The sequence below is a fragment of the Eumetopias jubatus genome, unplaced genomic scaffold, assembly GCF_037043125.1.
Source record: "Eumetopias jubatus isolate StellerSeaLion01/CBP00866 unplaced genomic scaffold, mEumJub1_p1.0 scaffold_16, whole genome shotgun sequence".
Lineage (NCBI taxonomy): Eukaryota > Metazoa > Chordata > Mammalia > Carnivora > Otariidae > Eumetopias > Eumetopias jubatus.
In genome coordinates, this window is record NW_028274822.1 from 18,928,613 (window position 1) to 18,954,213 (window position 25,601).

Sequence of the window (25,601 nt, forward strand, 5' to 3'; positions counted from 1 at the left end):
TTAATAGAATCAATACCCATTTATTCCTAAAGCAGTCAATAAAATCTTAATGGGGGAACACCAGAGGTACTCTCATCACTAAAGTCAGAAACAACATAGGGATGACCATTGTCACAACTCTGGCATTGTGTTGGACTATTAACACATACATGGGAGACAGGAAAATGTTAAATGACAACCACAGGGAAGCAATCAGCAAAATCTAGAATATTAGAAGTCTGTGGGTGACCATAGATTAAAGGAGATTTGAGAAACATTAACCAATTATAGTGTACATTGTTTGGATTCTTATTCTAACCGTTCCACATTTATGAGACAGCTGAAGAAACTTGAACATGGGTATTTGCTAATAATAAAGTATTACTCATTGTTTTAGTTGTGATAATAATATTGAGGATTTGTTTTTTTTTTTAAGATTTTATTTATTTGTCAGGGGGGGAGAGAGAGAGAGCACAAGCAGGGGGAGCGGCAGGCAAAGACAGAGGGAAAAGCAGGCTCCCCACTGAGCAAGGAGCCCTATGTGGGGCTCGGTCCCAGGACCCTGGGATCATGACCTGAGCTGAAAACAGATGTTTAACCCACTGAGCCACCCAGGCATCCCAGAGATTTTTTTTTTTTTTTTAAGATTCCTTATCTCTTAGAAATGTTCATGAACACACTGAAATGTTCATGAATGAAATGAAGAAATGCCTAAGATTTATTTGAAAACAGGAGGGGTAGGAACTGCTTACAGGGTAAAGATGAAACAAGAGTGGCCGTGAGTTGATTATTGTAACTGGGAAGTGAGGGACGTGGGGTTCATTGTATTATTTATGTGTGCTTGAAATTTTCCATAATAGCAAATGTTTTAATCCTTATTTGTTATTCATCTTAAATGTAAACTCTTTATGGAAATAGGTTTGAAGAGTACATGACTGCTAGAAGAGGGAGGTAGGCTGTCTTTGGATCTTACGGATATTTTAATTTGCATATTTTGCCCTGCAAAACACTGGTAATAAAAAAGTACAAGTCAACATTTATAATCTTTGTGTTAAAGACTTCGTTTTTTATCAAGTGGGCTAAGCCTAGACTTGGCTCTAATTGTGGTAGATCTCAGAAATTCAAATGAAAGGATTATTGTAGAAGTTTTAGTAACTGTTTTAAGAGAAGTTTTCTTTAAAATTGCCTAGAGAGAATCACATACTTACGTTTGTTAAATTGTTATGCCAAGTCCAAATGCTTTGCCTAAAGTCTTGATGTAATTTTTTTCAGATGGATTTAATGCCTTTTATTAACAAAGCTGGTTGTGAATGTCTTAATGAAAGTGATGAGCATGGATTTGACAACTGTTTGAGAAAAGATACGACCTTCTTGGAATCTGATTGTGATGAACAGGTAATTGTTACTTAAGTTAAAGCTTCTAGGGATCATCAATATTTATGTGCGCTCTGGGTTCTTTATCATGTTTCCATCTCGTTTTATGTTTCTCCTTCCCAGGTGACCACTTCCTTTCCTTTTTGTAAGTTTTAGTTTCTTTGATGGTGCAGACCTACCTCCTTTCTCTGTTCAGTGCAAACTGCCAGGTGCATTACACAGAATCTCAGAATTTTGGATTGGCTCCACTACTGAGTTGAGCCTTCACCACTCTTAAGTCCTTATATTCATTCTTGACCTGTCTTCCATATTTTTTACTCAACTGAGTTTTTACCTGAGAAATAGAGACTAACCAGATGAGCACTCTTACATGCGTGTTCCTCACTCCCAGATGTAAACCTGTATTGTACTTCCCTGTACTAATCTGTGTTGTTGTCACAGAGGAGGTAATGTCGTACTACCTTGATCAAGCCATCATTATCTTTATCTTGACTCCTACTTTCCTTAATATACTTTCTAATCCACTGTCTCTGCTTTGTCCCCATTCTAGTTCATCTTCCACACGTTCACAAAAGTTATTCTTCTAAAACATAGGTCTGGGGGCCTCTGGGTGTCTCACTCAGTTAAGCATCTCCCTTCAGCCCAGGTCATGATCCCGGGCCCCCTGGGATCCAGCCCCACATCAGGCCCCCTCTACCCTTTCCCCCACTTGTGTGCGCTTGCTCTCTCTCTCTCAAATAAATAAAATCTTAAAAAGAAAGCATAAATCTGATCATGCTTTTTCTTAAAGGAGTTAAATGATTCTTCACAGACTTCAGGAAGAGGGTATCATATTCTTGCTGACTTGATCTGTTTCTAGCTTTCCATTCTCTTTACCTGTGGTTCAAGTTTCTATAAACATGTCATGCTTATTATTTTTTGACACATTATTACAGGTCAAGTATAAAAAGTAATTATATAACCAAAGGAAATAGTCTGGGTATTTTCTTAGGCAAACAGACCACAGTGATCCTGAAATCATGAATCCAAATTTCATCTTTGCTCCAACCATAGCTACTTTACTGAACAGCTTTAAGAATATTGTTCATAGTTGTGTTCATTGTAAATGGTGCCCTGAATATAATGTGATGATGAATATCAGCAGAACTGACCACAGCGTCCCTGAAATCTTCCTGCCAGGAAAATCTTCCTTCCAGGGTAGAAGCATAGATAAGTACATCAGGCACAATTTCAGCTGGAAAGAATCTTGAGCAAATGACTTACGGTTTCTGAGAGAGAAGCATCGGACAGTATTTCGTATTCCAGTTCCCTTATGTGGCCTTCTAAATTCAGTTAAGTCCAGTAAGTTTAGGATGGAGGTTTGGAGGTTACTATAGAGCTATTAAAAGTCTTATTCTCTTGAGTTTTGGACCAAATAGAGTGCAGTTGAGGGCTAGTTTCTTCACATAATCTGTGCATTGTTTCCAAATTGTCAAATGATGTGGGTAGATGCTTGACAAACCATTCTATAAAATGTTAAGCTTATATATTAAAATATATAGTTTGAATTTTAATTTGGATTGTGTTTGGTGTTTTGGAAGACAAATTGCTTGTCAGTTTACAGGTCACAAGACATTAGGTTCATATGCATCGCCTCCCCCACCATTTTTTAGTAGGCTCTGTGCCCAATGATGGGTTCGAACTCACAGCCTCTATATAAAAAAGTATCGCATGCTGTACTGAATAAGCCAGCCAGGTGCCCCCCTTTATGCCTATTTTTAATTTAATTTATTCCATTAAATTTTGTTGTCATTCCCTTATATGAATAATAGATTATTGTATTTCTCAGATGTCCGTCTAATCAAGTTACTTTCAACTTACTGATTTTTTATATTACATTGGTTTTATGAATTGAATTAAATATTTTCTGCCTTTGAATTAATAATTTTAAGTCTACATAGCTATTGTGTGTATTCAAGGTGTTCAAGAGCCCTTTTAAAATGAAACTTTTATTTTCTTCACAGCTGCTTATTACTGTGGCATTTAATCAACCTGTTAAGCTTTATTCAATGAAATTTCAAGGGCCAGATAATGGTGAGTAATGGACAGCTTTTCTTTAACTTTCTGCTCTGTGGATCTGTTAGCACATATGTAAAACTTTTTATTAAATAATAGAGGTGGGTATTTCTTGTTTTGGAAGGAGTGAAATTGTTTCTGGAACAAAGCAAGGAGATAAATGAATGTGCAAATAATGTGATATTATTAGGAACTAAAAGGAAAGGAAAAGGAAAATTTTATCTTATTTCTAAAAGTTTAATCTCTTAATCTAAAAACAAACTCTTTCTTCCAACTGTTACTCTAAAAGTCCAGGTTTGAAGTAGCCATTTTGCAGGATCAGAACTGGAAGAGATTTATTTCATACTCTTCCTATTATAGATGAAAATAAGGTTCTAAATCTTCCTATTTGTGCACTATTAGTAGTTTCATCTTCTTTATATATATATTATGATGCTGTAAATAGGATTGTACAGACTTGGTATTTCTCTTTCTATTAAATAAATAATTTTCCTTATTCATCTCCCTCCTTTTTTTCCTGTCCCTATTGAATTTTTTTTTTTTTTTTTTTTTGGTTGTGTGTTGGCAGGTAGTGGGGACTAGGATTTTTCTTACTTTCCTTATAATTGGGAGAAACAGCAAGCACCCTATTTATCAGATAGCCTTCCTTTGTTGTTTTAAATTTTTATGTATTAATGTTCATTAATAAAATTGTATCTTCTGAAAATACCAAGTATTTGTAAAAGCAGTTGCTGTAAAGATGAGTAAGCAATATGAATATCTTAAGATTCCTTAATTAGCCACTAAAATGGGTTTTGGAATTGTACCCTGAAGTTAAAGGGACTAAGGCATTCTGTAAATGTGATCTAACCACTTAGCACATTTTATAATCCCTAAGATGAAATTTGGCAGCTGTATAATTTTTTAAAAAAATTTTATTTTATTTATTTACTTAGTTATTTAGTTAGTTAGTTAGTTAGTTATGAGGTAGTGAGTGAGCCAGGACCCTGAGCCGAAGGCTTAACCAACTGAGCCACCCAGGCACCCCGGCAGTTTGTATAATTAATTTCCTGTTAGCTAAATGTTGTCACTGGTAATGCTTTTCTCCTAAATAACAAGTGTACCAGTTGTTGGCAACTGCAAGACCCAGCTCAGATGTGAACGTGCATCCACTGTCAGACTGGATTGCCGTCCTCCCTGTATCTCCTCACTAGTAGTATTACATTTACCAGAGTGTGACTTACAGTTGAGGGCAAGAAGCCTGTGTATGTATATGTGTTTGCATACGTACATATGTGTTTCAATCTAGTATTCTTAGGACTTATTATACTGCTAGCAGGCATTAAAAAATGTGTATAAAAAAAAGAATGGCTATGAAAATACTCAGAATTTCTTAAAGTTCCTAAAGATTTAGGTAGGTATATGCATGAAAATACTCAGAATTTCTTAAAGTTCCTAAAGATTTAGGTAGGTATATGCAATATTATGTATTAATATTGCTCATTAATAAAATTGTATCTTCTGAAAATACAGAGTATTTGTAAAAGCAGTTGCTGTAGAGATGAGTAAGTGTTTGGATGTGTGACTGGTTGTATAGCATGAATGTAATGGTGAAGGGAGGAAAGTATTGCAAGTTGGGTTTAACATTTAATTTCATTCTACCATTTTATAGGTCAGGGTCCTAAATATGTAAAAATTTTTATCAATCTGCCCCGATCTATGGATTTTGAAGAAGCAGAAAGAAGTGAACCAACTCAAGCTCTGGAACTAACAGAGGATGATATTAAAGAAGATGGAATTGTCCCACTTCGTTATGTTAAGTTTCAGAATGTTAACAGTGTAACTGTAAGTAGTATTTCAACTATATTTAATGAGTTTGTAGGTGACAGTGCATGCATGCTTCAGTACCCTAGGTGATTCTGAATCATCCCTTAAAGTAGGTTTTGTCCACTTCATTTAGAATGAGTAAAAATGTGTAATGAACTAATTAAATTTTCTTCTTTTTAATTTATGTGCACTAAAGAGAAAGGACAGGTTGATTTTTTTAAAATTTGAATTTGTCAGTTTACTTATTTTATACATACTTGGCAGCTTCTGTTAAAAGTTTATTCTAGAATATTTATAGTTAAACTGAAGATATTTGTACATTATCCTTTATACCTGGTGGTGAGTGGTGTTACAATTGTAAAATCGAATTTACTTTTCTAGAATGTATGGTTTTTAATAGTGTTGTGGTCATGATCTCAGTAAAAATGACTTCTTTAAAAGATACTTTTAATTATCTTAATTTACATTAAGAAGTTGGCTGCTTCTTAGCAGTTATTAATTGCTTTTGTGAATTTTAATAATGAAACCCAGCATATGCTTTCCAAACCACCCCCTCCTCCCATCCACCCCTCCCAACCCAGTCCTTCAGAGGAGGGAGTCGGAGGGTTAGAATAGAATAGTGGAATACCTAGGGAAAAAGTGGGAACGAGCACAGAGTCACTGAGAACAAGTCATGCTAGACTAATGATTTTCTTGTTATTTATTTATTTATTAAAGATTTTATTTATTTTGAGAGAGAGAAAGCAAGTGAGCATGGGCAAGAGACAAGCAGGGGGAGTGGCAGAGGGAGAGGGCTAAGCAGGCTCCCCACTGAGCGGCGAGCTCCATTCAGGGCTGGATCCCTGACCTGAGCCAAAGGCAGCCACTCAACTGACTGAGCCACCCAGGCGCCCCGTGATTTCCTTGTTTTAATGAAATGATTCTGGTTCTTATAGATTAGAGAATGTTACAATGTACTCATTTTAGGAGGTTTTTACTGGAGTTTCATAGGATATACTTAGTAATAAGATGAAGGATTATAATTGAGATTTCAGTATTTGAAATATTCTACCCAGATAAAATGGACAAAAATGGTTATATTAAACTAGAATACTAGTTATCATATATTTTCCTGACTTATATTTGTACCATATCCTCAATTAATGCCAGTTGCTTTATTTAGTGATGGAAGCAAGGTATTTATTGGAAAAAGCCCTTTCAACCCAAACATCTTGATGTAATCTCCTGTGTCATTGAGATTCACTATACCCAGTTATCTTGTGATAGGCTCAAGTCTGTGTATGTTCTGTGTCTTATTGCAATCAAACTTTTAGTCAGTGACTTAAGTCACAGAAAGCATGCCTATCAGTTTTTGGTGATAAAATTGAAATCATAATGACAGTTTTGATCAGAAAGTCTAGTCAGAGTAAGTAGATGCATTTTAAAAGCCATAAATGTAAACTGTTGTGGTAATTATCAAAGAGTATTACAAATGAATGGAGAGCTGGTTTAATAGTCTACCTATTACAGACTTGGAAGTTTTTTTTTTTCTTTTTCTAAAGATGTTATTTATTTGTCAGAGAGGGGGAGGGGGAGAGAAAGAGCACAAACGGGGAGCAGCAGGCTGAGGGAGAAGCAGGCTCCCTGCTGAGCAAGGAGCCCAATGTGGGACTTAGGACCTGGGATTATGACCTGAGCCGAAGGCAGATGCTTAACCGACAGAGGCACCCAGGCATCCCCAGACTTGGAAGATTTAATTGATAAGCTCAGTTTGGGATGAATCTGTGCTTGCCTATAAATACAACAAAAACCGATTAATGCCATCAGAGAACGAAAGAAGTATGTTGTCTAAATCAAGAGAGGCAGTATTCCTAAGTAGACAGCATCTAGAGTATTGTGTTTCGTTTTTTTTAAAAAAGCATATAAAAGTCCAATATATTGGAAAAGAATCTGTGAGGAAAGCTGCTGTCTACTAACTGAGGGGTTAGTTTTTACATAGAAAGTATAAAGAGTCTAGCTTAAAAAAATGCAGGCTATAGTATAGTATAGTTTGAGGAGCTGATTCCCAATATTGTTTTTTCTTTTAATGTTTTAGGAAATTGAATGAATGAATGAGTATCAGAAAGAAAAAACTGCAGAGCCTTTCCTCAGTCAAAAACCAATTTTAATAAAATTTCAGCAGTGGTTTGCCCACTGTAATAATTTCATACTCTTTCAACATTCTCTGTAAAGAATTTAGTTGTGACCCCTCCAACACCCTCACACTGAATTATCTGGAACTTTCGTATGCGGGTGTCTTGCCATGACATCCTGGAAAGGGTGAGGATAGCAGGGCAAACAGTGGAATTAATAGTCCTGTGGGAGCACTAGTCTAAATGTAGTTTGGATTAATCCTTACAAAGAATGGAAGGTATTTTTATTAATAATCTAACAAAATCAGTTAAACTTAAGCATGTTTATGAAAAAAGGATGCAATTATTAATGTAAAAATTCTTTTTTTTCTTTTTGGTTGGGGGGGGTGTAGATATTTGTTCAGTCCAATCAAGGTGAAGAAGAAACAACAAGAATTTCGTATTTTACTTTTATTGGTACTCCAGTCCAGGCAACAAATATGAATGACTTCAAACGAGTAAGTTTGTTTTAAATGGTATTTAGGGGAAGTAAAAATATAATATTAAAAAAGTAATTTCATAAAGATCAAAATCATACCATGTCATGAAATTTTAGGTTAAACTAGGACAGTGGATTCTCCTAATCACATTTTTAGATAGCCAACTAAAAGATAATTTCTAATAAAAATAAATCCTGATATAGTGTCTATTAATGGTATCCAAATAATGATATCTATAAATAAATGGTATCCAGTGGATAATGGTATCCATTAATAATGATATCCAAATGGTATTCAAATAAGTGAGCATAGCATAAAATGTACAGAATTGTTGAATCACTATGTTGTACACCTAAAACTAATATAACATTGTATGTCAGCCATACTTCAATTAAAAAAAGTCCTTACATACAATGAAGTAAAAGGTAAATAAAAGGGAAGTAATTTAAATTAACTAAATAATTGGTTATAGAAAGTAGTTAGGAATAATGTCAAAATAGGAGTAAGTTAAAATCATTATTATTAGTGAATTTTTAAGAATTGTGCTGATATTAAGATTTTGATTATTGTTTCCAATGAAAACATTTAAAATCACTTGAATAATTTTAATCAAAAAGAGTGGGCTCAGTTTTACTACACTCAGATGCCTTTAAACCATGTCTGTGTGCTGAAAGACCACTTGCACAAGCAAAGAAATTACCAGTGAACAGGGAGATTACATATGTATGTATATGTACGTTTTTGTTTTGTTTTGTGGACACAGTTGTAAGGTTTGCAGAGGATTTATAAGATACACCAGACCCTTAGGAATGAGAACATTTTGTCCATTCATGGAACAACTGCTGCTTGGTCCCAGTTCCTTAGGGAGACTCATAAAGTATTACAACCACAGCTCATGGAAGTGCTACCAGGAGCTTTCTCAGTACAGAACCCAGTTGCTGTACACAGATTAAATGTACAGCAGCACGGGAAAGGTAGGTGTGGCCATATTTCTATGGCTGCCTTTGATAGTCTAGAACTGGAGGTGATTAGAAAGAGGTGATTATATGGGAGAAAGTTTTGCCAGGGCTACCAGTGCCCTGGAGGAAGAGGCACCCGGCTGAACAATTCAGACCCCTGTTTGGTGGGCAGGTGAAACCATGGAGCGTCCTGAAAACTCTTATTCTTTTTGGTGGTATCTACAGATCTCATTTTAATACAGTTACAGAAAAATTTGTAAAATTGCAGTGGATAAGCTTATAAAATTGTATGTTGGTTTTTACAAAATGGATAATCTTGACCATAGATATTTTAACTGGTCATTTTTCAACTACTGTATCTTCCTGTCTCATGATTAACTTTTGGGAACTGTAGGACAATTCTGTACTTAGATCTGTCATGTCAAATGTTTGCCATATGTATAATGACAGATCAGAAGGTCAGAAGTAGCCAAGATTAAACCATCTACATTTTTTTGATATGAGATATGCTGTACTGGGAAAATGTATGAGCACCAAAGATTTTGGCTGCCTGCTTTGTTATATTGCTTGTTTGAATTAATTGTCATTGGATTTGGCTTTGACTGCCTTGCATAGTTTGTTTTTAGCTTAATTCCTTCATAAGATCTATAAGCCATATACCATTAATTCAGCTCAAGTGCCTTGCTTCTCACCTCTGCTCATGCTGTTTGATTTCCATTTTTCTCTTAAAGTAACCACTGTTCCATCTTGACCATCTTCTTACCAGCCTGCCATTCAGTCAGTTTTTCTAATGTGTGTTAATAATCGTCTAAGAATTTGTCTCCTCCTCTTTGGTTTTAATACCCTCCCTCTCCTATGCCTTCTGGCCTAGCTCCTCTCTCTCTTAACTTACCAAACTAGTTTTTCTGGCCTGTCTTTAGCATAGCAAAGATGTTAGACTTTTCTTGCTTGGGAGTATTTGTGTATGTTTTGTAATTGGCTATGTATTCATTTAACTAAATACTTTTTTTATCTTAACATTATTGTAGAGCAATAGTTCTCAAAGTTTTTGGTCTCGGGACCCTTTTACACTATTAAGTATTATTGAGGACCAAAAAGAGCTTTTGTTAATGTAGGCTATATTTAATCTAATATTTACCCTTTAAGAAATTGAAACCAAAAAATGAAAAAATTATTTATAAATAATAAATTCATTATATGTTAACACAAATAATATTTTTAAATTAAAATACATATTTTCCAAAATAAGAACCAATTTAACAAGATCATTTTTTTACGCCTTACAAATTGTTTTACTGTCTAGCTTAATAGAACCTTCTCATTCTCATGCCTGCTTCTACATTTAGTCAGGTTTGCTATCACAGGTCATGTAGCCTCTGGAAAACTCCATTGTACACCTGTGAGACAGTGAGATTACCAAGGCGAATAATGATTTAGCATTGTTATGAAAATAGTTTTGAATGCTCCCTGAAAGGGTCTCAGGGACCCCCCAGCCTCGACCACACTGAGAACTGCTTTGAGAATAATTTAATACCATCATGGACTCCTTTCTTGGTGTTAGTCCCTTGCTTTTAATGTTTTATAAATTTTAATTGGCTGATTTTCTTATGTATGTTAATATTACATTGCATTTCCTTTTAATGGTTTCTGAATGAGACTTGTGTCATTCATTGAATTGTTCCTCAAAAGCAAGCTAATATTTCAGTGCTTTTTGCATTCTGCTAAGTTAACAACGTCGGTGTAGGAAAATTGCAATAAAAAATTTTTTATTGTTTAACTGAAATTGGCCAGTTTAGATTTTGTACAGATAGTCGCTTATTGAAAATTATAAATGAGTTTGGTTTCTAGAAAAAGAAATAATAAATACGTGGAATGCTACACAAGTAGTACTATGCTAGGTGTAATCATAATCCCTCCGTATAGCAAGTTTATCTTAAAGGATAACATATAAACATTTGGAAAGTTGATCAAAATTAATCAAAGCTTAGTTCAAGTCTCTTCCTCTAGAGAGTATTCTCATACTTTCCTAGCTCAGTGATACCTCCTTCCCAAGAATGGCTGGGAGAGGACAAGAATGTTTTGTGGAGGAGGGAGGGTCTTGAACTAAACTTTGGGAGTAGAAATGGATAGCAGTGGAGGAAAAGATAGCAGGGGTACTCCAGGTAGAATGGAAAGTAGGAAGTTGGGCATGAAAATGGGAAGGTGCAGGACTTTGTTTAGTCAGTCTGAATTTCAAAGGAATTACACATAGTCATTAGAATTTAAAATTTTAAAGTAGATTTGGCATGTATTATATCAGCACAAAGAGGAACGCTTTGATAGCTCTTTGTGTAATGAAGAAAGCTATAAAAAATGGTTTAAAGAATGATAAAGTAGAATTGTTTTGCATTTTCAGTTCACATTTTTATATTGTGTGAGTTGTTTCTAGATAATTTTAGTTTTCCCAGTGTCATTGATCTTCTCCTTATGTCACTAAGATGACAGAAGCTAAGGTAATGCTAATGAATCTTGGATGTGGATAGAAATCTTAGACCTCCTTGCATGCTATTACAACTTTAAAGGTTATACTTTTAAGATTTGGTAGACTAGAACACACCTCCCACTTGTCTGTTTTTGGCTATTATAGGCATTGTGCACAGATTATAATATACACTTAGGCTATTTGTTGTTGTAAATGAATTCTTTGTGTTGCAGCATGAAAAGCTTGCCATCTTAATTAGAAGTTAGATATTTTATTTGCTAAAATATGGTCTATACATGGATTGCTTTATTTTAATACAAAAGTAATAACATATAAGTGTACAAAAATGAGCAAAATTGAAGGGGCTTCTGCTTCTTAGGGAATGAGGTGCATGTGAAAAGCAGAGCAGATTTTCTGTCACTGTAATAAAAATAGACTTTTCTAAACTGGCCATTCACCGTATCAGCTATTTTTGTAACATTTCTGTCTTTATTTTTCAGCTTTTTTAATGCAACTCAAATGAACTAAAAACAGAAGAGTTTTTAAAATGAAGTAATATAAAGATTGACCTTATCTCACTGTACTCCCCTCCTTGCTTCTCTGCTCATCTAGCACCTGTCTGCTCTCACCCTTCCCGTGTTCTCGCCATTGTTGGTGCAGGATGTCTCCAGCTTCTATCATCTGGATCAGCCTTGTAACCTAGATTTCCTCAACCATCTCTTTCTTCAGATCTTATTCTAGCCATGTGTCTCAGTTGGCCTTTTGTTTTGGTTTGCTTTTTATTTTGGGCTTGCAACTAGGTGCTTTAATTTCATTATCATACCGTGTTGCTCCCCTGACTTATTTTTTTTACTTTCTCATCTTTCATTTTTGTACTACATTTTGAGAAATCAATGCAATAAAATGTTGTAAATGCTTTCAGACTTAACTAGTTCTTGGATGTTTTAATACAATCTAAAGTTTAAATTTGATTTTTTGGGAACTATAGAATCATTTTAGAAATCAAATATGAACAGTTTCATCAACTTTTTTTATACTAGAACTAGTATAATATATTGATTAGTCTGTAGTTGAGAGACATGGATTTTCTTTTCTCAATGGAACTGCAGCCCCAAAGTCTTTTTGTTGATTAATTATGGGCACATCCTCTGCTTTGTCTACCCAAGAGAGCTCAAGGCGTTGAAAGACGGACTGAATGTTAGGCTGGTTTAAACTCTTAACATAGAAGATCAGTGGACTCTTTACTGAATAAATATTTTTGACACCTAATTTTGATGTACCTAGACTATTGTTTGAGGTGTAATAGAAACACTTAAAAATGAATAAAATACTTTCTTTATGTTTGGGATGAGAAAATCCATATTGGAATGCTGAATTTCTTCTTTTTTACAGAGAATACATATTGGCAAGTTGAGAGTTATCAACCTGTGAAACAGTATGCAGATTTGTGTCTTCTGTATCACATCTGCTAAAATTTTAATTTTTAATATTAGTTGTTTTTCTTTTGCTTAATCTAATAGCTGTGTTTTGTGTGTTCCCAAATGATAATAATGATCAATAATGCTGTTGGTGTTTATCTGCTTAAATTTATTTGTGATACAAATATTGGCACCTTCCCTTCTTTCTTAAGAAACACCCCCCACCTGGCTCTTAAACCCTGAATTTTTTACTCTTATCCACATACTTTTATGAGACTATCTCTTTAGTATCTTTCTGGCTTTTTGGGCTTTCTAACATATGGTTTTCGTAGATCAGAGAGGAGATCTTTTAAAGCAATAAAACTGGTTTTCCTCAAGGTCGGGAAAATGGCATGTCTGACATATGATTGGGAATCAAGTGGAAGGCATTTTAAATCTTCTCTCATGAATGGCATTGACCCGGCCACGTTCTATTTTAGACCAGACATGTACTGAAGACCTTTATGAGTTTTGCTTAAGGCTACCATTTGGAACAGAATCAGTTAAAATATGAAAATTACATTACAATTAAATGTACATAGAAATCTTTTTTTAAGATTTTATTTATTTGACAGAGAGAAGGAGTGCACGTGTGCACACAGCAGCAGGCAGAGGGAGAGGGACAAAGGAGCAGGCTCCCCACTGAGCAGGGAGCCCGATGCGGGGCTCGATCCCAGGACGCTGGGATCATGACCTGAGCCGAAGGCAGATACTCAACTGACTGAGCCTTCCACCATAGAAATTGTTTTGTATACAAATATATCTTCAATAGCTTGCAGGTAGATTTCTTTAGAGGCATTTCTGCTATGAGAATATATTATCTAATGATAAACTTCAGGTTTTAAGGAAATTATTTACTTGAAACATAATTGTAGAACCTTTCCGCAGAGGATTTGTTTTCTAGCACTGTTAGTAGAAACCAAGTTTATTCTTAACATTTTTATGCTGCCACATTTATAGCAACTAGGACATTTTTTAAAGCCTTCCGATGGAGAATTTTTCTAATCATCGACAGAAACAAGATTTATTCTTTGTTTTTTATAGTACCTTTGTAGCAACCAGGGTTTTTTAAAAATAGAAACTAGGCAAAATTAGTCATTTTTAATCTCTTTTCATTGCATATCTACATATTGAGAGAAAAATCTAGAAACCTGTCATCTTGGGCATTTAGACATAAGTTTAGCATACTCTTAATTCTAGAGTGTTTTGTGATCGACATTTGATTTCTAATTGCCTAAAAATAGTTTGCCAAATGTATTTCACTCATATAGCATCATCCTTTTATTAACTTCTCTAAACTGTCAACCTTGTTTGAAAAATTGCATTACTTTTCCTTTAAACAGTGTGGGAAACCAAAAATAGCCTGCATGTGTTTTATTTTTAATTCCTTGAGGCTGGGAGGAAAGGGAAGGTCACAGTTTGCTTCAACAGTGAAAGTACACTGCATGCCAAAAAAAACAGAACAAAACACAGGATAAAAATTAATACCAGGTTTTAAAGATGATTACCAATTAGTTAATATTATTTTAAAAATAACACATATTTCTAAATCAGTAAGATGTACATGTAAAGTTATTTTTGTTTTCTAGGTAGTTGGCAAAAAAGGAGAAAGCCACTAAGGTACAAAAGACACTGGAAGACCATATTGCAATCAGATCTACAGCTCCTGGATAATTGCTTGATTCTCATCAGAGACTGTCAATATTCCATTCATTGCCATTACCAATAAATCATTGCTTTTGTTCGGATGGTATCACTAGTGTTTTTGTTGTAATCTTGATACATGCAATTGTAAATAAAAGTCACTACTTTTGCCAAGCTTAATTTTTGTCATTCTAAAGTATTTCCTCTTTTCATTTATCTGAAAATTGGCCCACTTCTGATTTTTGAAGAGTGAAGAGACTTATGTGTCTGGTAGCATATTGATTGAAAGCCAGTTTTTCTCTTTAGGGGAGCAAGACTGTTTTAGGGAATTAAGGAGTGCATGTGCTATGCTCATGTACATACACAGAGCAAGTGATTTTGATAAATGGACTTGGAACAGTTAAGTATGTTAAAATGTTATAACTCATGTTTATTAAACATTTGGGTATCTGGGCTATAGAAATTACTCAGATTATAACCTACCAGAAATAAACAAGTTTAATGAGATTTAACTGTTTTCACTTAAAACTGTTAATGGGACCACAGATTTTAATCCCTTCTGGATGACCTTTAAAAATTTGAGTCAGCCTTTTTCTTTACTGTTGAAACTGACCATGGGGCAAAAGACACTACTGTGAATTCATGTAGCAACAGGACTTAATATTTTTAATCAAGTATTTATTATCTTAGCTACCAAAAGATGCAGTATTAATACACAGAGAACATGATTTAAGGTTAAAAATGAATTGGCCAAATAATATGTTTGAAAGGTGTTTCACAAAAGGCTAGCAAAACAAAACATCTGTTCCTTACTACTATTTTTAATCTTAAAAAAACTAATCTAGAAAGTATTAGTAAATTTAATTTTTTAATTTCTCATTTTTAAAATTAAAATTTAATTTTAATTTCTCTGAATATTAAAAATTCAGTGTTTGAAAACAGTACATAGACTATTAATTTTGATTTAGTTAATACCTTTGAGGGCATTTTTGTCTAGGAATATGGTTGAGATAGCATTTTTGCCTTTGGGAGACTAATGTATTTATACACATTTATGGAAAAAATTATGCGTAAGTTTTTGTGTTAAAATAGTCATTTTCTAAAATACCCAGTGTTTTTACATGGTGTTTAGTTCTTCTCTATGTAAGCACACTAACTGGTCTGTGATGATGTCTATATCCTTATGTATGTCATAGTTAACTTGCCTTGGGTCAACTGGAGGGGGAAGGGCAAGAAATAAAAGTTCGTAACATTCCTTAATATAGACCATCTCAGATTAATTACGTCTGAAATTAGGGGTACGATTAATACCGAGAGTTTTGTTTTACACTTTTGTACACTTAACCTTTTTGGGTAATTGTCAAAGTGCCTCATCTTAAGTATTGCTGACCTCATCCTATTTATACTTGACAGTTTGAAAACCCATTGAAAGTAATTTCATATGTGTAAAGGATTGGGCATCAGATTTATATTGTTTATGTGACTTTTCTATAACTCAACTGGTTGCATTATACAAACATTCCATGATTACTCAAATTGTAAATAGTGAAAAATGAATGTTTATAGGTAACTATAACATGTTTCACTATGGGAAATTTTACAAATAAACATACGTAGTTGATATTACTTAAATCACCAAGCTGAAATGCTGTTTTCTCCTAAAACAGTATATGTGTGTGTGTGTGTGTGTGTGTATATACATACACGTGTGTGTATATATATATATATATATACACGCTGAATTTTTCAGATTAAAAAATAAGCATCTGAAAAATGTAACCCTTGTTATTTTAACCAAAACCATCCCTGATATTAATATTAATATTTGTTTTGTCAGACATAGCAGAAAAAAAAACACTCCACAAAACTTTTCCCTTGATTTGCATGTTTTGTTATATTTCATAGCAGGATGCTTTATCTGATTTGAAACAATAATGAAATAACCCATAGTAGAAACAAAAGTATTTTGAGTACAGAGTCTTGCAGATGAGGTCAAGAGTAGCACATGCTCTTGTGCCCCTGGCAGACCTTTATGATCTCTTTTGGCCAATTTACCCCCAATCTCATATTGGAAGTAGCTACGTCATCCATTGGAGTTGCCATGTGAGTTGAAACCTGTCTGCCACTTGGAGATGGACACTCTGTTTTTTTGCAGCGTTCGCAGGTTGGTGTGGGTATTGCACATTTGGCCTCACTATTTTATTTATGGCTGCTATTAATTCACCTGAAAAAAATGAAAAAAAAAACCACTGGATATGGAGGACTGGGGGGCTTTTTACATAAAATAGTTCAGATCTTCCCGTGTTCCCCTTAATTCTAAAGTAAATCTTCAATTCTGAAATAAAAAGAAAGCATTGGAACTGAATTAGGCAATTTAAGCCCTCTCCTTTGTAAACATTAGAGAACAAAACTTTAGGACTTCCATGTTGCTTGTATTAATACTCATACTTCAAATTGGTAGATTGGTTTTGTGTGTAGGATATATATGGAATTGGTCTTTTCTAACCTTAGATAATTTTTTTTTGAAAGAAAAGTAACTTTGAATAAGAAATCCATTCACTGATCACTGAAGGGAAACCTTGAAGGAATACTGCATTCACTTAGCTTAACACCATTAATAGAGGTTTATTCTGCATTTTTTGAAGTTTTCCAAACACATGTATGTTCTATAACATATAGCATGTTTGTTAGGCAAAGGAGTTTTAAAATGCTGAATCTTTTACCACCCAGTGAAGCCTATATTGCTTAAGAATAGTGATGTCATTTTAAACATTTTCACTTTGTTTTATTTTTAGATCAATACTTCATTTTTTACATGCCCAGCACTATAAGAGGGCAGAGTGGACATTTTACAGGTTATTAAGATTACTTTTAGACCTTGTGGCCCATGCAGAATTACTAATTGGGAGAATGTGTAAGTAAATTTGTCCATAAAATGACTTTAGAATTTGGATATACTACAAAAATTGTAGACAGCCTAGAACAATATTAAAATCTTACTGTATGTAACCCTAAACCTGCTGGAGTCTGTCTCCTTCCTCTACACTTGCTATGCTTCTCTATGGGAAGAGGGAGTTTATCCAGGACTTAATTCTGGTAAGTCGAACAGGGCAGAATTAGTTGTAAATACATGATTTGTTGATTTATACTTGGACATGCATTTGAGATATTGGCACATTACGCTACTTTGGAGCACGATCTTTGAAGTTTGAATCTCTGCTCCTCCTACTTGTAAGCTGTATCATCTTGAGCAAGTAACATATTAGGAGTTTGAGTCCTCTTGTGTAAAAATAGGAACATCACCTCTTAGCCTTGTTATGAAGATTAAATGTGTTACTTTGTATCTGCAGCAAGGATAAGTGTTTCTTCTGTACCCTGCTGTCCCATCTCACTGCCACTGCTTTTTAAAGGCTATCATTTCTTGCAAGGCATAATGCAGTAGCCTCCAGATTGTCTCCTTGCCTCTGACCTGGCCTCTGTAATGTGCCCTCCTTATGGCTGCTAGTTATCTTGCCCTTTTGAGGTCTTCATAATGTGATTCCCTCCAGCCTTATACCTTACCCCTCATTTCCGGCACTAGCAGTTCCCAGAATGTACCTTGATATCTAATGCCTTCCTCTGACCCAACTGGCCCACCTGATGAATTCCTACTTATCTACGAGGCCCAGTCCAAGCAAAACTGATAGTGGTAACACACAATGATTGTATGCCTCCGTTGCTACCATAGCACCCTGTGGTTATTTCATCCTGGTACTTAGCAAACAACACTGTAATTATGTGTAGTCTTATTTGCTCTACTAGCTTATGAACAGTAATGCAAGGATTTTCCCCTAGTACCAAACTGTTACTTTGATCTCTATCATCAATAAACACAATGTGAAACAAATTCTCAGGTTCCAAGAAGGGAGATGCTTGAGGTCTGAGAGACTGTAGAATTTGCAGTTTAGTTAGGTAAGAGAATTTAGCAGTTGTAAAGAAAAAGTGCATGTTGTATGCATGGAATGACATTTAAATAAAAGATTTAGGGAGGTGAAGGAGGAGATGAAGCTAGAAGAGCAAGTAGAAACCATGAGTGGAAGCTCCTATTGCCATGTGAAAGAGATCAGACAATTCTTATTAGTTTATGGGAAGAGGAAGGTAGTAGAGAGAGGAGCCCACACTGACTCACAAGTGTGTCATTTTTACAGTTGGTTGTAGAAATCTTGGTTCCAAGGAAAAGCAGCAAGTCGGAAGGGGATGATAAATATGGCTTTCCCTTGAGGAGTATATCTGAAACGTTTTTTTGGCTTTCTGGTGGAGATGTGTCATAGGTAGATAGGAATGGGGTTTTAGAACCTAGGGCTAGAAATAGGGAACTAGGAGTCACTTAGGTGATGAAAATAGTTATATGAATGGGAGCATCTAGAGGGAATATAAAGGGGAAGAAGGAAACTACGGAACAAATGCTAGGGAATATGAATAAATACTAAGGAATTAGCAGAAGAGGAGCCTGAAAAGCAGAATATTTATCAGGAATGTAGAAGGGGAAACTGGAGGCCTTGGTATAGTGAATGTTAAATGAATTCAAGAGAGAGTAGTCATCATTATCATGTGTGGAAATACTGAAATTAGTAGACATATCCAATTGTCAATCCATTAAGTTGTGGAAACAATTTTGTAGTGCTTAATTATTAGAATCATTGATTATATTAACAATCCTATGGTTGAAGGGGGTGTCAGCAGACAGAATGATTCTGAAACCGTTCTGGCAAAGAAATTTAGAAGCTTTCATAGTCTACCATTGAACACAGTTTTACATGACAATTAGCAAGGCGTGGAGATTGATGGCAACATTCCACAGGAGAATATGAAACACTGCTCTGAAGTTGTCATTAAAGGCTTTAGTACTTCCTTATAATCAGGTGACTTTTTCCTGTTTTGTTTGTTATTTTAAATTTTGTCCATCTGTCATTCTAGAACATTCTTTCATGACTGCTTTTATTCTCTTAAAAGTTCCTTATTTCACAAAGATAATTCCTCTGTCAGAGTCTGAATGGGTCATTTAGGTTCCTTGGTAATTAAGATTTGTAATTTTATGGGGTACTATTGAATGCACAAGTTGTTAATACCACTGTTCAGAGTTTTTGAGTAATACACAATTTCTTCACTAGATCCCTATAGTCTTCCTGTGACCAAGGGTAGTGAAAACAGTTTTGTAGTTTCATTTCCCTAGCTACATAATTCTCTCAAAGGAGTCAGCACACTGACAGCATTAAGAATGCTTCTGCATTGGTTCAGCTTTAACTGCAGAGGACATTTTCAGTTTAAAGATGGGTATTAACTTCAAAAAGGACAATGGCAGGAAGCCTGGTCATAAGTGGATAGGCCAACTCAAACCACTGGGATAGGCTTGTACAGAAGTAAATAGGTGTGACTTCATCTGATTCTTTAACTGAATCTAGCAACTGCAAGGGGAAGATATTTGGGTGTTCACATTTTGGTTTACTTAAAATTTTTTTCTGGAAGTTAAAACTTCTTAATCCACAGTTTATGTAAGAGGAAGCATTGTTGCTTTGTTGCTTACTCATCAAAATATGGAATCCATTGAATTTGGGAAATGGTAAAAACTTTGGTCAAACATACTTGGTTTAAGAGTATCCTAATACAATTGTTACTGGGACTCTAATATATGTATGCCATTTCAGGAATTAGTTGTTTTTATGAACATAAAACTCTGTCATTCTTGTTGAAAATAATGAACCTATTTCTGGACTCTCCATTCTATTCCATAGATCTGTTTGTCTACTATTATATGAATAGCATTGTCTTGATTACTTGAGCTTCGTAGTGTGTCTTGAAGTCGGGTAGTATAATTTCTCCAACTTTCTTCTTAAGATTTTTTGTTGTTATTCTGGATCCTTTGCAGTTTCACTTTAGAATCAGCTCATCAATTTCTTAAAAAAATAGCTTTATGGTTGGATTGCCTAGAATATAACATCTTAATAGTATTGAGTATATATATATATATACACACACACACACACACATATATACACACACAAACATAATCTCCATTTATTTAGATCTTTAATTTCTCAAGCCAATGCTTTATAGTTCCATATAGAGGCCCTTCTTTCATTAGATTTACTCTCAGCTATTTGATGTTTGTTGACATTATTGCAAATGAAATTTTAAACATTTAATTTTCCTGGGTGTTCAGAATGATTTGATATTTATCTAGCTGGCTTTGAGGGACAAGGCAAGCTTGGGTCCCCCTATTCCTCTGCCATCTTAACTCTTCCTCCTAAACATTTTATTTTCCAATTGTTTGTTACTACTGTATAGTAAAACAGTTAATTTTTGTATATTGACCCCGTAGTCTTGGCACTTTCATGAACTCTTTATCAGTTTTAGTAATTTTTAATTTTTAATGGATTTCTTATGACTTTCTATGTAAATAATCACCATATGCAAATAGAGTCCGTTTCAACTATCCTTTCCAGACTTTATATCTTTTATTTGTTTTTTTTTTTTGCCTTATTGCACAGCTTAGGGATTTTAGTACAATGTTGAATAGAGGTAGTGAGAGTAAATATCCTTGCTTAGTTCTTGGTCCTAAGGAGATAGCATTTAGTGTTCACTATTAATATTAGTTGTGGATTTTTGAATGGTGTCCATTATTAAATTGATGAAGTTGCTTTCTATTTCTAATTTGCTTGAACTTAAAAAAAAATGGGTGATAAATCTTGCCAAATACTTTTTCTGCATCTATTGAGATGATTATGTGTGTTTCCTTCTTTATTCTGTTAATATAGTGAATAATATAAATAGATTTTCAAATGTTAAACCAACCTTGTTTTCCTTGGATTAACTCTTGATGTATTATCATTTTCATATATTGCTGAATTAAATTAGCTAGATTAGTTTGCTGAGGATTTTTTTGTGTCTATACTTATGGGGGCTTTTATTCTATAGTCTTCTTATGTTGTAATTTCTTTACCAGGTTTTACTATCAGGATTATGCTGGTTATTTAAACGTGTGATAGAACTCACCAGTTTTTTTGGTGGAATATTACTTTTTTTTTAAGATTATTTATTTATTTGAGAGAGAGAGTACAAATGCACAAGTCGGGGGGAAGAGCAAAAGGGAAAGAGAGAAGCAGACTCCTGGCTGAGCAGGGACCCTCTGGACTGAGGGCTTAATCCCAGGACCTGGAGATCATGACCTGAGCCGAAGGCAGATGCTTAACCAACTGAGCCACCCAGGCACCCCTTGGTGGAATATTCTTAAATATGTATTTGATAGATATTAGAGTTATTGAGATTTTCTGCATCACTCTGTGTCCCCTTCAGTAAATTTTATTCCAAGGAATTTGTCTTTCATTTAGTAGCATAAAGTTTTTCATAATACCCCCTTATTACTTACTCTTTAATGCCTTAAAGATTTGTCTAGCCCTTTTTCATTTCCATTATTGGTATTTTTTTTCTTTTTTGTAAATCACTGTTGCATAGGGGTTATAAATTTTATTAATCTTATCAAGAACGAACTTCTGGCTATGTTTTTTTTATTTTACTAATGTATACATTTCTCTTTATTTTCTTGTTTCTACTTAATTTGTGTTGAATTTGCTCTTCTTTTTCTACCTTATTAATATAAAAACTTTGATCATAAATAGGAATCTTCATTTTTTTCTAATATAAGTATTTATAATTGTAAACTTCCTGCTGAGCTATGCTTCAGGTAAATACCAAAATTTTTGATATGTTATTTTTTTATTGTCATTCAGTTCAAAATATTTGAAAGTTCTCTTATAATTTATTATTTGATTCACTTAGGGTAATTTAGAAATTCATTTCTTAATTTCCAAATATTTGGGGATTTTCTAAATATCTTTTAAAAAATTTTTAATTCTATTTTTATTAAGAGAACATACTGTAAGATTTCAATCATTTGGAATTTTTTGAGACCTGTTTTCTGTCCCAGCATAATATCTTGATGAATATTGCATTCCATGTACACTTAAAAAATATGTATTTTGCAGTTGTGAGTTTGGTATTTTTTATAAATATCAGTGAAGTCAAGATGGTTGGTAATATTGCTCATCTATATCCTTATTAATTTTATTGTTATTTTATTAATTACTGAGGGAGTAGTGTTACAAACTCCAGCTATGATTGTATGTTTGACTTAAGCACATATATATTATGTCTTCCTGATGAATTGACCCTTTAATCATAAATGTTTCTTTATATCTCTGGTAATACACCCTGTCTTGAGGTTTATTTATTTTGTCTGAAGTTATAGTCACTCCAGTTTTCTTCTGATTGTTTGAATAGCATAGCTTTTTAACTTTCAATGTATCTGTGTCTGTTTTTAAAATATGTTTCTTGTAGAAAGCATTTAGTTGGGTCTTTTAAAATCCAGTCTGACAATCTGCCTTTTAATTGGAATTATTCTATTTACATTTACATTAATGATTGATATGACTTACTTAAGTCTACCATTTTGTTATTTGTTTTCCAGTTGTCCCATCTGTGTTTAGTTCTTTTCCATTTTTTTACCTGCTTTTTTATATGTTAATCAAAAATTTCATAATTCAATTTAAATTTTTCTTTCTTTAGTGGCTACTCTAGGGAATGCATTATGTATCCTTAATATATCACTTAGATTTAACATACTATTTCATGAAATACAGCAAAGTTGAAGCACTCTAGTTCTCTTTAGCTTCCATTATTTGTGGTAGTGTTGTCACATTTATATTTACAAATAATAAACCCCATAATATGATACTATAACTTTTTTTTAAGATTTTATTTATTTATTCATGAGAGACAGAGAGAGGGAGAGAGAGAGAGAAAGGCAGAGGGAGAAGCAGGCTCCCAAGGAGCAGGGAGCCCGATGCGGGACTCGATCCCAGGACTCCGGGATCATGACCTGAGCTGAAGGCAGACGCTTAACCACCTGAGCCACCCAGGCACCCGATACTATAACTTCTACCTGATGTCTTTTAACAGTTGTAAATATTATTTGCCATTATCTCTTCAAATATTGCTTCTGTTCCATTTTCTTTCCCCTGTCCTTCTTGAATTACAGTTATATGCATACTAGTCCTTTTCACTGTATCTTGCCATTTCTTCTGTATTCATCTTTTTACCTTCTGCATTGCAGTCTACATATTTTCTACTGATACCTCTTATAGTTTTCTCATCCTTTCTGCTGGTATCCTGAGCTTACATTAAACCTATCAAGTTTTTAATTTCAGTATGTATATTTTTCATCCCTAGAATTTCTACTGGATTTTTTTCAAAAGATGCTAAATCACTGGTGATTTTCTCTATTTTATCCCATGTCATTAAAAACATTTTCATTTTTTCCCTCTAACATAGAAATTGTATTTATTTAAAGTCCTTTTCTGCTAACCCCAATATCTGAATCATTTTGTCAGTTTGTTTCTATTGCTTATCTTTTTTCTCTTGGATTTCAGTCATTTGGTCCTATCTCTTGACAGACCTGATCCACTATTTATTTAACACCTATTGCATCCTAGACATTGTGTATGAACAGTTAGTAAAGCCGCTGGATGATACTGTCATCCTTCAGAGTGAGTTTAAAATTTCCTCTGCTAGGTAGACACAGTGGGGCAGATTACTTTATCCAGGGGCTTATCTAATAAGCAGAGTGCCGGCAGTCCAATGTATTCACTGAGACCTCTCCCGTTGGAAGATTTGAACCTTAATTCTTACCTCAACACTGCAAGACTAATGAGCCCTCTGCTTTCAGAAATTCTCTAACTTCTTATCTCTAGTTCCATATAGCTTCATAATTTGGCTAAAGTCTTGAGGAAAATATCAGCTGTATGTCAAGATTTGTTTTCTGTTCCTCCCTTCTCAATGGGATCCTGGGTCCTCAAATCTCCAGTTTTTGTCTGTCCAGTTCTGGGAGATGGCCAAAAGCTTCTGTCTGGCCTCTCTGCTTCCCAGCAAGAGCCTTTGCCTGTAACCTGTCCAGACTTGCAGCCTCATACAGCAATTAAAAATGTGACTATAGGATGTTGACACTCCTTTCAGTAGTTCCTCCCTCCGTGACCTTAGCCCCTCAAGTCTTGGTTGCCTCAAGGGCTCTCCTGTGTGGATGCAATAACATTTTATCTGGTTTTCTAGTTGTTTTCATGGGAGCATTGGTTTGCTACAAATTACTCCATAATAGAACTGGAGTCTGTAGATAATAAGAAGTGTAAATAGAGCTTTTTTTTTTTAATTTTTCTTTGACAGAGAGAGAACACAAGCAGGGGGAGCAGCAGGGAGCCCCGCTGAGCAGGGAGCCCCACATGGGGCTTGATCCCAGGATCCTGTGATCATGACCTGAGCCAAAGGCAGACACTTAACTGACTGAGCCACCCACGTGCCCCAGTAGAGTTATTTTAAAGTTTGTGTCTCATGATTCAATTATCTGGAGTCCTTGTGAGTCTGTTTCTGTGGACTGCTGTTCCTTTCATTTTTATTCATGTGTTTGTTTTTTTAATGGTCTTTTAAATAACTTTAGGTATAATTGACACAGTAAATTATACATAATGTACAGTCTGATATGTTTTAGCATATGTATATACCTGTGAAACCATAACCACAATGAAGAGAGTGAACATATTCATCACACCCAACATTTTCTTTGTGCCCTTTGTAACCCGTTACCCTCCCCCTCAACCATCCACCAGTCAACTTTCTGACACAATGGATGAGTTTGTATTTTTTAGAATTTCATGTCAATAAAATTATACAGTATGACCTCCTTTTTTTTCCTACTTTCTGTCTTTTCTGTTTATTCATTTGGCTTATCAGGAACAGAAATATATTTCTTACACTTATGGAGCTCTGGAAGCCCAAAATCAAGGTGTCCGCCAATTCAGTGTCTGGTAAGAGTCTGTTTCTTGTTTGCAGAAGGCCTGACTTCTTTCATTCAACCTATTATTAGATTCATTCATGTTATGTATACTTACAGTATATTCTGTTTTTAATGCTGAATAGTATTCTACTGTATATATCAAAATTTATGTATTCATTCACCTGTTGATCAAAATTTGTGTTTTCTTAGTCTATCTAAAGATTTCTCAATTTTATTAGATGTTAGTGAAATAACTCTGGTTTTGTTGAATCTCTGTATTTGCATGTTTTTTTCTGATTCATTAATTTATGTTTTTATCTTTATTGTTTCCTTTGTTATAAATTTCTTTACATTTGTTTTACCTTTTTTCCCTACTCTTCATAGTGGAGACTTACCTCATTAATTTTCAGCTTTATTT

The 25,601-nt window shown here is 34.4% G+C and overlaps 1 protein-coding gene across 1 annotated transcript in view; it reads left to right on the top strand.

The window, feature by feature from the left end:
- TXNL1 (thioredoxin like 1) overlaps positions 1-14,505 on the top strand; it is a 32,445-nt gene extending 17,940 nt beyond the window's left edge. The window contains exons 4-8 of the mRNA XM_028102972.2: positions 1,252-1,374; positions 3,357-3,426; positions 5,060-5,232; positions 7,718-7,822; positions 14,271-14,505. Coding sequence (XP_027958773.1) covers positions 1,252-1,374; positions 3,357-3,426; positions 5,060-5,232; positions 7,718-7,822; positions 14,271-14,300 — 501 coding nt within the window. The 3' untranslated portion in view covers positions 14,301-14,505. The remainder of the gene's footprint in view (positions 1-1,251; positions 1,375-3,356; positions 3,427-5,059; positions 5,233-7,717; positions 7,823-14,270) is intronic.
- Positions 14,506-25,601: the final 11,096 nt, after the last annotated feature.